The sequence below is a fragment of the Muscardinus avellanarius genome (genome assembly GCF_963383645.1).
Source record: "Muscardinus avellanarius genome assembly, chromosome: 7".
Taxonomy (NCBI): Eukaryota; Metazoa; Chordata; class Mammalia; order Rodentia; family Gliridae; genus Muscardinus; species Muscardinus avellanarius.
Genome location: NC_137793.1, coordinates 88,461,629 through 88,475,996, shown reverse-complemented (window position 1 = coordinate 88,475,996; position 14,368 = coordinate 88,461,629). Strand labels below are relative to the sequence as shown.

General features: G+C 51.5%; 1 protein-coding gene across 1 annotated transcript in view; it reads right to left on the bottom strand.

Moving 5' to 3' along the window:
• Nucleotides 1-3,339: 3,339 nt before the first annotated feature.
• Nucleotides 3,340-14,368, bottom strand: part of LMOD1 (leiomodin 1) — a gene marked incomplete at both ends in the record, with an annotated part of 53,702 nt that continues 42,673 nt past the window's right edge. Inside the window, 2 exons of the mRNA XM_080698365.1 lie at nucleotides 3,340-3,366; nucleotides 4,577-6,088. Coding sequence (XP_080554491.1) covers nucleotides 3,340-3,366; nucleotides 4,577-6,088 — 1,539 coding nt within the window. The remainder of the gene's footprint in view (nucleotides 3,367-4,576; nucleotides 6,089-14,368) is intronic.

The following is a 14,368-nucleotide window of genomic DNA, read 5'->3' as shown; positions in this document are numbered from 1 at the left end:
TCTAGAAGCATGTTCCTAGCTGTTCTTTGTGCATACCTTACATTTTTAGAGAGGGCCACATGGGTGAGGAGCTCCTGACTCAGCACTGGAGCCTGGAGCCCCTCGATGGCCCACCTGCTCTTTGAACCTCTGAGACACAAGTCTGTCCAGTGACTCTGCCGCTCTGAGTGCCCACCCAAGGCCAAGGCCTGGGTTTTAGCCCCCGCGTCCCCTGGCATAAGAACAGAGGGAAAACACTTTAATGCAGTAGTGGGGCCAGGAGCCAGGCGAGCCAGGTGGGAGACAGGGAATATAACTCCCAGAAGTGATGGGGGGGGGCTGGGTGGTGGCACAGAGGGCCTTCCAGGGGGACTTCAGGCAGAAGCTGCAGGGGTGAGAAGCCACTTCTCCTAGGTTTTGAGTGAGGACTCGTCCGCATGAACGTGTCATTTGCTTTGAACCTCATAATAATGCCTCCCGGAAAACACGGGTGCTGTACAAGGATAGCTGGCCCTGTTCCCTGGGTTTTAGATTTTTTTTTTTTCTTTTTGCGGTACTGGAGATGGAACTCAGGGGCATTCTACCTCCGAGAGGCACCCCCAGCCCTATTTTTTTATTCTTTATTTTGAAACAGGCTCTCACTGATTTGCAAAGAGCCTCACTAGGTAGCTGAGGCTGGCTTTGAACCTGTGCAATCCTCCTGTCTCAGCCTCCCAAATGTTGGGATTACAAGCGTACGCCACCACGTCCGGGTTTTAGGAAGGGAGAGCGGGATAGACAGGTGGATGCTGATGCCAGCGCAGGGGGGAGGCGTGTCCTTCCTTTTTTCTCAGCGCGGGTCCCTTTTCCGCAGAGCGCACGCGTCCACTGCGTACCTAGCACCTTACTTACGCTCTCCAAGGCCGCCGGGAAGCGCCACCAAGGCAGTGCTGAAGGTTGGAACAAGCACCTGGTCCCATCCGCCCATCTTCTTTTCCGGTAGCCTTCTCTGGATCCCCAGAGAGCAGCAGCTTCCTGATGCCACTGGAGCAGCTGAGGAGACCGTGGAACGTGGTCTGCCTCCAGGTGGCGCTGCGCTCCCGCATCGGGTTTAAATGCACCATGGAAACGATTACATCATCCCAGGCCTGAGGCAGAATCCACCAGGAGCGCGCGGAAGGGAGCAGTAGTTAGAGGATTTTCCTCTGGATTAAATCATGTCTTGAGGTTGACAGAAAGGGTCCTGAGGTGTCAGGCCCTGTTGGAGCCTTAAGATTTAGTGATAGATTGTTTGGTTCTGTTAAGCTTCAAGTGTTTTCATGAGACATTGTCATTTTCCTGAGCCATTATCTCGTTTTGGTGGAGCCAGGGAGGGGCAGAAGGATCTGTATCAGAAGCAGCTCTAGGGGCTAAAGACCTGTGTTTTAGCTGTGTGATCATGGACAGTTAGTTAACCTCTCTGGCTCAAACTTCATCTGCAAAATGAAAGAATATTGCTATCCATTTCAGAGTTGAGGGCTCACTTGAAACAACCTAAAACATCCAGCTGGTGCCCCTCACCCAGTAGGCTTAGTGTAAAGGAAGCTCCAGCTTACACCCCCCAAAGCCCGGGACCTGTAAACCCCACCGGCTGGCTGTCCTGATCCCCTGCGGTGGCACCCCACCTCCATCCCAAAATGCGGGAACTGCTGCACTCCCCACCACTGAGGCCAAAACTGGAGCCAGAAAAACCTACAAGTGAACAGGGCATGGTAGTGCATATCTATAATCCCAGTACTTGGAAGGCTGAGACAGAAGGAGGGCAGGTTCCAAGGCCATCCTCAGCAATGTTGTGAGACTCTTAGCAATCTAGCAAGACTAGTTTCAAAGTTGAAAAAAGGGGCTGAGGGTGTAGATGAGAGGCAGGATGTCCCTGGATTCAATCCCTAATAACAGCCAAAAGGAAGGAAGGACAGAAGGAAGGGAGGAACAAAGTCATCCAAGTGGTCCATACCCAAGGCCGCAGTTTCAAGCACCAAGGGGGGCCAGAACCTTCAGGCCACTATGAGTCAGAAGGATGCTCTAGTGCTGGAGATGGAACCCAGGGCCTCCCAGATGCTAAGCACATGCTCAACCACTGAGCCACTGCTCCTGCCTGAAAGGTGCTTCTGATGTGTCCCGGGTGGCAGATGTGGTTGCACTCTCAGGTCAGGAAGGTGGCCTGCAGCTGGGGTGAGCTGGTGATAATGGGGCATCTCCAGGCCCTAGGACACAGGGTTGTGGGTGCTGCACCCCACTCGGTCACTGTGATTCTCTGCTGTGGGGCACTGGCCCTGAGCCAATAGTTAGGAAGAGTCATGGAGTAAGCATCTCCTGAACATGCCTAATATAGCCATCCCAGGGCCCTGCGCGCTGCTCTGCTCTGCCCTGTTACCCCCAAAGATAGCTCTGGACACTGGTTCCAGGCAGCAAGACTGCCTCAGGAACAGACCTGAGAAAATCAGGCTGGGGTCCTCGACACAGGGCCTAGTCCTTCCCCTGAGCTGTCAATTCTGTGGAAGTGAACTGATTTCATGGTCAGTTGGGATGGAGCAGCAGGGAACCTGAGCTTCTACCGCCCTCCAGGGAGCCCTGGCTGAGCATCAGGACCCACCGGACATGACAGAGGTAAGGCACAGCCACTCAAAGCTAAAGGTTTGTATATATTATCAAAATCTTATGGAAAAACAGATACACAGCTATTTATACAACAGCAGGTGGGTGTGAGGAAAATGTCTGCTTTGGCATCAAACCTTTAGGTCCAGCTACTGGCTGTCCCTCTCCTCCCGTCTGAAGCCCACTCCCCACCAGGCACTGTCCAGCCAGGCCAGCTGCCAGCCATGTCCTCTGCTTAGCTCAGGAAGGGTTTGGGGGGTCCTCAGCCCCTCCTGCTCTCCCTTTGGACCTCTGTCCCTCTGCCATTGCCCCACAGAGTGCCACTGTCCCCGCAGCTTTGCCCCAAGGGCTCCTCAGAGGCCTGGATCCTGGCCCTGGAGGGCAGTGGGGCTGGGTGGATATGTGGTCCCCGGGGTCTTTCCTGGGCTATAGGCCTTTTGCAGCATCACAGCTACATGGGTCCTGGGCAGAGCCATCTTCATGATGTGCTAAAGGATCTCTTCTTGTCCAGAAACCTCAGCTCCAGGTGTCAAAGCAATTTTCAGAGAGCCTCAGAGACAAGAAAAGGAGGGTGAGAAGAGATGAGGCATCCTCCCTCGAGTGTGACCCCGGCCTTGAGCTCTCTCTCCCATAGCAGGACAGGGACAGCCACAGCAGGTCAGCCAGGGTGGGTGGGTGGGGTCTGTGCAGCCCTGGGCCGTGAGCTGGGCAGTCATGGCGTTGGCACCAGCGCCTGGCAGCCGGGTCCTATTGAAGCAGTTTGGGCACCTCCACCTGTGGGGCAGAGCAGGGAGAGACAGGTTAGAGCAGGGAGCTCGGCAAGGGGCCCCTGGAACTCATCTCTCCTCTGTCCCTTCTGAGAGGACACCACCCCGGACACCTCAGTATGCACCTGTGGGATGAGCGTGTGAGGTTTCAATACCCAGGGAGCATTTTTCCTGTTCTGTAAAAGCTGGATGTTATCAGATGACCACTGGAATTACAAGTGAGGTTGTCCTTCCTCTCATCGCAGCCAGGCACAGATGATGTTGTGGGGGCCGGGTGTCCAGTCAGACAGGCCCATGGCACTGGTTAGTCAAAGGTGGACACTCTTGAGGAGTGAAACTTAGGGATAGACTGGCCTGTAGAACTGGGTTAGCCCTGACAGGGGATTAAGTAAAACCAAAATCATTTTTGTTTGGGGAATGGAGAAAAATAGACTTATAAGTCTTATAAGGTAGAGCCATATGTGGAGGCTGCTCCTCCATTTGCAGAAAGAGCAGGTTAGGCTACAGGTGGAAAAGTTAGATCTGTGGAGGGAGAAGTTAAAGGTAGCTCTTGAAAGGATATGTAGAGTGTGTAGAGTCCTGCCTCTAAGGGAGGAGGTAAGGTCCGGCCTTGGAGGAGGAGTGTGGCTAAGATGACGAGGAGGCTGGATGTACGTACAGTCTGGTTTTTTGTCTTTTTTATAGTTCTGGGGATTGAACCCAAAGGGATTCTACCTCTGAGCTATACTTCCAGCCCCCCCCCTTTTTGGTGGTATTGGGGTGGAACCCAGAGGCTTTCTACCTCTGGGCTATACTCCCAGACCTATTTCATATTTTATTTGGAAACAGAGTCTCACTAAGTTGCTGAGAGCCTCACTCAGTAACTGAGGCTGGCTTCGAACCTGTGTGATCCTCCTGTCTCAGCCTCCCAAGCGCAGGGATTACAAGCATGTGCCACCACGCCTAGCTCCTGCCCCCCCCTTTTTTTTTTATTTTGAAACAAGTTTTTACTAAATTGTGAAGGGCATCACTAAGTCGTTGAGGCTGGCTCCGAACCTTCGATCCTCCTGTCTCAGCCTCCTAAGTATTAGGATTATAGGTGTGTGCTACCACGCCTGGCACACCTGCAGTCACACACGAGTGCCTGCACATGCAGTCCCCTTGCAGCTCCCCTGTCCTACAAGCCCTGGCTTCCCGGAGCCACCCTAGCCCTCTGGCCAGTGCCCACGACCACTTGCCTTCTTGAGCTGCTTGAGGTTGCTGGAGCGGATGGCGGCCAGGAGCTGGTCACGCGAGTTCTTCTCCTGAGCAGGGAGGACTTTGTCTCCCATCTTCCTCTGGGTAGCAGGTGAGAGTGAGTTCTTCAGGTTCTCCATGATAAGGGGTGGAGCCAAGGGCGGGGGAGGCGGGGGAGGAGCAGCCGGAGCACTCCCTTTCTTGGGTGAGTTCTTTGGGGCAGGCTTTGGAGATGGCTGGGGTGAAGGTTTGGGGGAGCCCTTGGCCAGGGCCCCGACCTTGGGCACCTCCAGCAGATCCTTCTTCTCTCCACTGGCTTCCTGGGCCTGCCTTTGCTCCTGCAGCCGCTTCTGTCGCTGCTTGTCCATGTTGCGGCTCAGAAGGTTGGTGACGGTCATTCGGGGCCCGGCCAGCTCAAAATGGTAGCCCAGCTTGAGCAGGGTGGTGTTGTCCTTGAGCAGCTTGGCGATCTCCATCTCCGTCTTGCCCCCGCAGATGTGCCGCTGGTTGTGGAAGCGCAGCTCCGTCAGCGTGCTGTTCTGCAGGAGGGCTCGGAAGATGGCCAGGATCCCTTTGCCTGTGATGTGGTTGGAGTCCAGGTTGAGGCTGGTGATGGTCTTGTTGGCTTTGAGCATGATGGCGATGGCGAAGGCCACGTGGTCGTCCGCCCGCGTGTTGGCCAAGGCGAACACCTTGACCACGGTGTTGAACTCCAGAGCCTCAGTGAACCGCACCAAGATCTCATTGGTGATGCAGTCCGAGTTGTTGACGTTCACCTCCGTCATCTCTGGGTCATTGTTCTTCACCCTCTCCAGGGGCTCATCGAAAATGCTGGGAGTGGCTTCCTCCTCGGCCTTGGCGGGCCCTTCAGGGGGCTTGCTGGGGCTGCCAGGGGCCTGCTTCTCTGCCGCTTTGGTCTTGTTCTCTTCCTTGGCTTCTTTCTCACTCCGGGGCTCTTCCTGCTTGACTTTCTCATCCTCCTTTTTTATGTCTCTGTCCCCAACTCTTTTGGCCTCCTCATCCTCCTTTTTCTTGTCTGTGTTCCCGCTAGCTCTTTTTGTCTTCTCGTCCTCCTTTCTGGGGTCTGTGTTCCTGCTCTCTTCTTTGACCTTCCTGCCATCCTCGATCTTGACTACCTCCTTCCCCTCCTCCCTCTTCCTATCCTGGTCCCTGCTTGGGCCTGTGTTCCGTTGACTCCCTTTCTTCTCCTCATCTCTCCTTGTGGTCGCCGTCTTCTCCTCCCCTCTGCCGTCCTTCTCTGCCTCTTTCTTGTCCACCGCAGACCGGACCCGGCCCTTGTCGATGCCCCTGATGACTTTCTCCTCCTTGGGCTTCTCCCCGCCTCTGCCATCAGCTTCCTCTTTGTCTCTGGAGAAGCTCTTCTTTAAACCACCCCTCTTTGGCTCCTTTCCCAGGTCTGAGTCCCGTCTGGGGCCCAGGGCCTTTTTGCCGGCATCTCTGCCCCTTTCCTCTCCATTCTTGGCATCCGCCTTGGTCTCTGCTTGCTTGCTTTCCTAAGAGAGAAAGGAAGAATAAACATGAAGAACTGGCTTCAGAAGGCGAGGGACAGGTGTGGGGGCAAGTTGGAAGAGCGCTTATACAACTGCCCTTGGGCCCCTGAAGGGCAGGTGTGTTAGGGAGAGTAACAGGCAGGTCTCACTGCAGACAGCAGAAGGGAGACCCAGGAGTTCCAGCTTGAGAGAAAGGGCTGACATCAGGCCGTGGCCACCGGGTCCTGCGATGCCGGAGTGAACACCTGCAGAGGTTCCAGTTCCTTTCCCAGAGCATGTCAGACCCCGAGTGGCCCTTTTCTGTCATGAGTGTCACGAGTTAGGATTGCTTCCAACAGTGCTCTTCCACACTATGCTGGAACCTGAGGCCAAAGAAAAAGTTGCTAATGCAGATCTTTTATTTCCAGGGTTGAATTAATTAATTAATTTACTTGTTTATCTTGCAGTACTAGGGAGTAAAGTCATGGCCTTGCACATAGTAAGCAAGTGGTCTACCACTAGCTATATCCCCAGACTATTATTTATTTATTTATTTATTTATTTATTTATTTATTTAATTTTTGCAGTACTAGGGATGGAACCCAAGGACATTCTACCTTTGAGCTATACCTCAAGCTCTGTTTTATATTATTTTATTTTATTTTATTTGGTGGTACTGGGGTTCCTGGAAACCCTTCTACCTCCAGGATACACTCCCAGACCTATTTTAAACTTTTATTTGGAAACAGGGTCTCTTAAGCCAGAGAGGCTGGCTTCGAACCTGTGCAATCCTCCTGTCTCCGGCTCCCAAGCAAGGGGATTACAAGCTTGCGCCACCACACCCCAGCATTTTTATTTTGAAACAGGGTCTCATTGAGTTGCAAAGGGCCTCACTAAGTAGCTGAGGCTATCCACAAAAAACTGCAGTCCTCCTGTCTCAGCCTCCCAAATGCTGGGATTACAAATGCCCCACCATGCCTGACTCCTTTTTTATTTTATTTTGAGGCCACATCTTGCTAAATTGCCCAAGCTAGACTTTTTATCCTTCTGCCTTCTCTATGGTAATGAAATTTTGTTCATTATGAATTTTTTTGCATTAATGTTAATTTTTTATGGTACTGGGGATGAAACCCAGGGGCATTCTACCTCTGAGCTATACCCCCTAGCCCTATTTTTATTCTTTATTTTGAAGCAGCATCTCACTGAGCTGCCAAAGTAAGTAAATAAGTAAGTAAGGCTGTCTGGAAACCATGATCCTCCTATCTCAGCCTCCCAAGTGCTGGGATTACAAGGGTGCACCACCACGCCCTCCTCACTAATGTTAATTTTTAAAAAGATGCATTAAAACCGGGCATGGTGGCGCACCCTTGTAATCCCCTTGCTTGGGAGGCAGAGACAGGAGGATTGTACGGGTTCAAAGCCAGCCTCTCTGGTTTAAGAGACCCTGTTTCCATATAAAAAATATAAATTAGGTCTGGGAGTGTAGCCAGGAGGTAGAAGGATTCCATCCCCAGTACTGCCCACCCCCCCAAAAAAAAAAAACTTTAAAATATGAGTTATCAGCCAGGCATGGAGGTACATGCTTATAATCCCAGGAAGGCTGAGACAGGAGGATTGCAGGTTCAAGACCAGCCTTGGCAACTCAGTGAGGCCCTCAGCAACATAGCAAAACCCTGTTTCAGAATAAATAATAAAATTGGGCTGGGAGTGTAGCTCAGAGATAGAATGGCCCTGTGCTCAATCCCCAGTATCATGCACACTACACACAAATCAATTACCTGCCAAGTAGTCTTGGTGCCTGCATTCTGTGCTCAAGGCCAGGCCCTGTACCTCTCACCCAAGCCCCAGCCCTGCTGTTAAGAGGAGGTCAGTGGTTCTCAGTCACTGGAATTTTATAAAATACATTTACAAAGAAAAAAAGAGTTGAAGTGATCAAGAAAAGGAGGGCTGTTAACATTTTGCCAATTAGGATTTTTATAAATTCTATTTATCATTATCATCTATTAAAACAAGAAGTTAGAGAGCTGGGTGTGGTGGCGCACACCAGCAATCCTAGTATTTAGGAGGCTCAGAGGTAGAATGTCCTGGGTTCAATCCCCCCCCCCCGATAAAAATATAAATAAAATAAGAAACAAGGTCTCACTGAGTTGCAAAGGGCCTTGCTTAGTAACTGAGGCTGTCCTCAAATCTTGATCCTCTGGTCTCAGCCTCCCAAATGCTGGAATTAAGGTATGTACCACCATGCCCAGCTCCCCCCAAATAAACTAATTAATTAAATAAGACACTTGCCAGGATGTGGTGGCACACACCTGTAATCCCAGTACTTGGGAGGCTGAGACAGGAGGATCATAGGTTGGAGGATAAGCTCAGAAACCTAGTGAGACCCTGTTTCAAAATAAAAAATAAAAAGGGCTAGGAGTGCAGATTGAAGATAAAATGCCCTGGGTTCGATTCCCAGTGTCACAAAAATAAAAGTGTTGTCTTTTTTTTCTTTCTTCTTTCTGTGTTTGGGATGGAACCCAGGGCTTCATGCACACTAGGCAAGCACTCTACCACAGACATCCCCAGCCCTAGACTTTATTTTTAGCAATCATTTTGCTAAGGACAATCCCCTCTTGTAAGCAGCCCTGTAACTCTAGGGAGCACTCTGCCACAGTAGGGATCTCCGTTGCGGTGGCTCCACTTCAGTCACAGCAGGATGCTGCGTGGGGAGCCTGTGGGACCCAGGCTGCTGAGCACAGCGGAGGCTGGAGTGCTACGAAGCACAGGCCACCCAGCACCTCCACAGAGCCCTGTTTCTGCCTCCTTGGAGTTGCATCAAGTCTGAGCTATTTCCAGAGGACTTGCCTCCATCCCCACTACAGGGGCAGGAGCAACAGATTGCCTAAGATACTGACTGTCCAGCTGGAGTGGAGCCCCCAGAGCTTCTGGCACTCCAAGAGATGCTGTGAGGGCCTTCCCTAAAGGTGCATGAACAAGAAGAGATCGTGGGGCCAAGCGTGCTGGCACAAGCCTATAATCCCAGCAAGTAGGAAGGCTGAGGCAGGAGGATCACATATTCAAGGCCAGCTTGAGCAATTTAGTGAGACTCTGACTCAAAATTTGTAAAAAGGCTGAGGATATGGCTCAGTGGTAGAGTGCTCCTGGGTTTAATCCTTAATCACACACACACACACACACACACACACACACACACACACACACACCATGGTCTGAATATTGGAAGGATTGCTTTGTGTGTGTGTGTTTTCCTGAGAACTGAATCCAGGCTGAAACATACCCCAGTCCTATTTTATTTTTTATTTTAAAATAGTGTCTTACAAAGTTGTCAAAGATGGCCTTGAACCTATAATCCTCCTGTTTCAGCCTCCCATGTACTGGAATTACAGGCATGAGCCATTTCACCCATCTAGAGGTCCCCCCCCCCCACGCCCCAGTACTAGAGAGTGAATCTAGGGGCATTCCAACTCTGAGCTGTACCTCCAGTCCTTTTTAGATTTTATTTCAAAACAAGGTTTTGCTAAGTTGCTGAGGCTGGCCTCGAATATGCATTCTCCCTATCTCAGGCTCCCAAGTACTGCGATTACAGGCATAAGCCACCATGCCTGGCTCAGGATTGCTGTCTTTTAAGAGTGCTCCATGGGGTGTGGAAAGAGGGGAAGGAAGGAAGGAAGGAAGGAAGGAAGGAAGGAAGGAAGGAAGGGGGTAATATTTCCTGACATTTTTTGGCCCATGCAGCACTTGTAGCACTTCTTCACCCCTACTCTTCCCACAGGGAGTGGAAGATAAGATTGGTCTTTGGAAATAGTTTGTACCTGTACCATTAACATAGGCCACTGGGGACCAGCCCCTGGGTATTTAGCGCCAAAGTCCTTGACTGTTCTGCTGTAATCACGATAGGCAGCCAAGCCAGGCCTGGTGGACAGGCCTTGGATGGGCCCTTCCTGCCTCCTGCCCCAGAGTCCAGCTGGCCTGGGGTCTCACTGGAGCTAAGGTGATAGATAAGGCTGGGGACAGGGTCCCCTCACTATCACTTTGGCTCCCAGGGAACTGGGTTTGGCACTTGATCACCCTGGAACAGAAATGGTGGTGGCTCTACTGTATATAAAGGAGTATGCAAATAGCACGTAATGAGAACCCCAGTGGGTTTCCTTTTAAGGCAAATTTACAAGGATCTTCCTCCAGTAGGGCCAGGGAATCCCAGCTCCCCTCCAATCTTACCACATTCAGAGTGGTTTTATCACAGATCCCACCCACCATGGAGCTCGGAAGTGGACACTGGGTGGAACAGCCTCTCCTGTCCAAGCTCCAGAGGACAGGCCCCCAAGGCAGACTCCTGCCTCCTCTCCTTCTCTTCCCAAAATGTGCCCAGTCGGGATTTCCCAGAGCCCACTGTGCCCTCTGCAGAGTTCCCACACTGCTCAGCTCACACTTGGAAGGAGGCTGGGATCCAGAGAAATAATAATCAGGGTCACCCAGCAGGCTCAGAAAAAACTGGGGTTCAGTCCTGATTGACTCACTAGCAGCCACCAAGTCAATGTTACCATGTCTGACCTTCCCCATTAGGGTTGCTCCCTGCCTACCCAGCATCCCTTGGTGCTGGGGCTGCCTGCTGCCCCCAGCACCTCACATAACAACCCCTCAGCCCCATGGCTCCCATCCAGAACCTTCCTCCCTCTGCCACCCTGTCTCCCATATTTTATCCCTCTCTCTGCCCTGACACCCCACGTCCTGACCCTCTGTCCCCATCTGGGCCTACTCAGGAACCATCCGGGGTACTTCCCCCACACTGTGGCCCTGCTTGCTTAGGACCTGCCAAGTGTCTGTTCTTGAGGAGGTGTGCCAACCCTTTAAAAAGAACCTCATGAAAAACAGGCTGGGGTGGGGGTGGGGACAGGGCTGATTAATCATCAGTTTCCTCCAAATAGCCAGGAATGAGCGGGGCTGGGGCTTGTTGAAGCTCGAGCAGCCCTCAGAGCTCAGACGTTGCCTTAAAAGGACAAGGAGCCCGGAGTCCTCCCAGGACTGGGATTTCTGTGGAGCAAACTCCTCGGCTCCGGCTCCTCGGCACATAGCAGAGCTGCCTCCTTTGGGCTTATCTGAGAGGGAGGCTGGGCCAATTTCTTTTTGTTTCTAGAACTCGCAGTAAATTCTGGTAACCTCCAGAGGTTATTTTTGCCTGTGTTCCTGTCTCTAGTCCTTACTTGACCATTCATCTTGTTATATAGCAAGAAAGGTTTAGATTAGATATAGCAAAAAACGTCCATAGAATGACGGTCCAAAGGCCTCCGGATGAGAGACCTAAAGTTGCAATATTTTTCCTCCTTGGGAAAAGCTCAAGAGTTAAGGCAAAGTCAGGTGTGATGGCACAGATGTGTAACCCCAGTACTTGGGAGGCTTAGACAGGAGGATCGCAGGTTTGCAGCCAGCCTCAGCAACTTGTGAGGCCCTCCAAAACTTAGTGAGACCCTGTTTCAGAATAAATAAAAATTAGTGCTAGGGTATAGCTTGGAGGTAGAATTCCCTTGGGTTCAATTCCCAGTACTGCCAAAAAAAAAAAAAAAAAAGAAAAAAAAAGAAGTTCACAGAGGTGGTTTAGGATTTCTACCTGGAGGCATGGGAATAAACAGATGACCTTGAAACCCCTCTAATGGTCTGTGGCACCTGGAAGGACGTAGCACTGGGCTCAGAGGTGAGAGGCCTCTTCTCTTCCAGGTCTGTGGCCACAGGTTGATGTTCTGTGTGGGCATGCGAATTAGAATCCACATTAAACACTACTGGCGGGTTCATTGGGCAGAACACAGCATCTTCTCCCCAGTGGGTGGTTACAGGGGCTTCTGATACTACTTCCTGAGAAGACTTATCTGATTGTAGAGAAGAGAATATCTCATCACCTCCATTGCTAAAAGAGGAGAGAATGAGGCATGGTAGCACATGCCTGTAATCCCAGTACTTGGAAAGCTGAGACGGGAGAATCTCAGGTTTGTGGACAGCCTCAGCTACTACTTAGGCCCTCTGCACTTTAGTGAGACCTTGTTTCAAAGTAAAGAATAAAAAATAAGGTCGGGGGTATAGCTCAGAGATAGAATGCCCCTGTGTTCAATCCCCAGTACCAGAGAGAGAAAGGAGAGAGAGAGAGAGACAGACAGACAGACAGACAGACAGACAGACAGACAGACATTGACATTATCTGTCCACCTAGAAGTCCCTGAACATGAAAACTTGCTGGGGTCAGGGCCCAGTCTGTGTGCCACACGCAGCAGCCAGCCCACTGGGCCCCAGTTAATTCATGCTTACCTCTCCAGGGTCATCTCTTTCTGTGCCCCAGAGCTTAGGGGGAGGTGTCGGCTCTGAGAGTCACCCTGGTCCCAGATGGCTGCGAGGGAGGGAGTCTGCAGATGGACTCTGGGGAGACCAGCTTACTAGGAGGTCCGAGGGCATGGGACTCCTTCTGCTTGCAGAGTCCCCTTCCCAGCCAAGGAGGCAGGGTGACTGCAGGGCCTGCACCCCTCATGTGTGATACTGCTGTCAGGAATTCAGGTGCACTTGTTCTTTTCCCAAAGCAACCCTGAGGTGGTGCCGATACAGACAGATATGGGTGGGGGCCTTGCTGTGTCCTGGTGAGGTCCCCAAAAGGCTTTCCACCTGGAGGCCTCCAGAATGTCCTGCCCCCCTCCAGCTCCTGGCTGGAGGCAGGGACTCTGGGGTCCTCAGGTGTGCTTTGATAGCTCCTCTTCCCACGCCTTAGCTGAAGTCCCCAAGGGCAGTGACAGCCTTGATTGGAGCTCATTAGAAGACAGCACACTACCTTGGCCCTCTCCTGCTCCTCGTTTCCTCTGGATCAAGGCTATATTCCAGGAAAGCCATGGGAAGGTGACATCTAGTCTTGCTCCCAGTGTGCGGATGCCTAACTGCCTGTCCCTCCTGGACTTGCATCATGTCTCAGCCTCATGTCTATTCCCCTTTTCCCATGAAGCCATCCCACCAGACAGCACTCCCTCCAGCCACCTGGTGACCTCCCAATTTAGGGCACTGCAGCTGCCAGTGCTGTTTGTCTGCACAGGGAGGGCAGGGTGGGAGCTGGCCATGGGTCCCCAGAGAGAAGAGCTCCCTTTCAGGCAGACGTGAAGGGTAGGGCTGGCAGCCGCGTCCAGGGCTAGCCGGACCAAGAGAGTTACCCTCTCCTCCTGAGTCTCCTACCTTGGTCCATGTGTTATACCAGCTCTTTTATGCCAAAAAGAAAGATTTTAGATTCTACTGACAATCAGTTTAGGAGAGCCTACTGCTGGGAAAGTAGCGTTCCTGGAGACTAGGGAAAGGCCACACAGCCTATTTCCCCTGGTGGTCTGTGGGGCACTCACCTAGCAGTCAGTGGATCTACATTTTGTAATTTTCCATAGACAATTAAAGGACCACATCTCAGATCCCAGAAACTACTGGAACATACTGAGGCTTGGCCCAGCTTATTAGATCTGTCAGCAACTGACAGTGTCCCTAGAAAGCTGCAGTGTTAGGGAAGCTGGGGATAGTTCTGGGAAAGTTCTGCCCGTGGTGGCATGGAAGCCCACTGGCTCTGAAGGCAGTTGGCCTATGGGAAAATCCCAGCTCTGCTCCACCACCTGTGTGTCCTGTTGTCTCATATATACAATGGGAGTGACCACCCTGGCCTCCTTACTGGGTGGTGAGTGGTAGAGTCAGGACTCAAAGCAAAGTCCCAGTGCCAAGAAACACTCAAATCAGAGATGAGCTGTGACCATTCTGGGTTCTTTATGAGAAGTGCTCCGACTGCAGCAGCAGGTGGTAGGGCCATCCCTTCTACTGAGGGCCTCTGGCCCCCTTCCCTTAGTGTGAATGAGTGAGTGAGTGTGTGTGTGTGTGTATTACTGGGAATTGAATCCAGGGACATTCTGCCTCTGAGCTACACATCCAGCTCTGTTTATTTTTTTTGTTTGTTTGTTTTGTTTTGTTTTAATTTTGAAACAGGATTCTCATCTCGCTAAGTTGCTGAGGCTGGCCTGAAACCTGTGAATCTCCTGTTTCGGCCAAGTACTGGGATTATAGGTGTGTGGTTAGCAGTGTGAAATTAAGCATTCACTTAGTAGTCAATGGATCTACATTTTGTAATTTTCCATAAACATTTAAAGGACCACATCTCAAATCCCAGAAACTACTGGAAGGTAAAAGCTGGGAAGGTACCAAGCCACGTTGGGAAGCCTCCTTCACACACCACTCACACCCTCTGGTGACAGAGACAGGGGTTAAGTGGAATGGAGTCAGGTACCATCCCCAGCAATAATGACAACT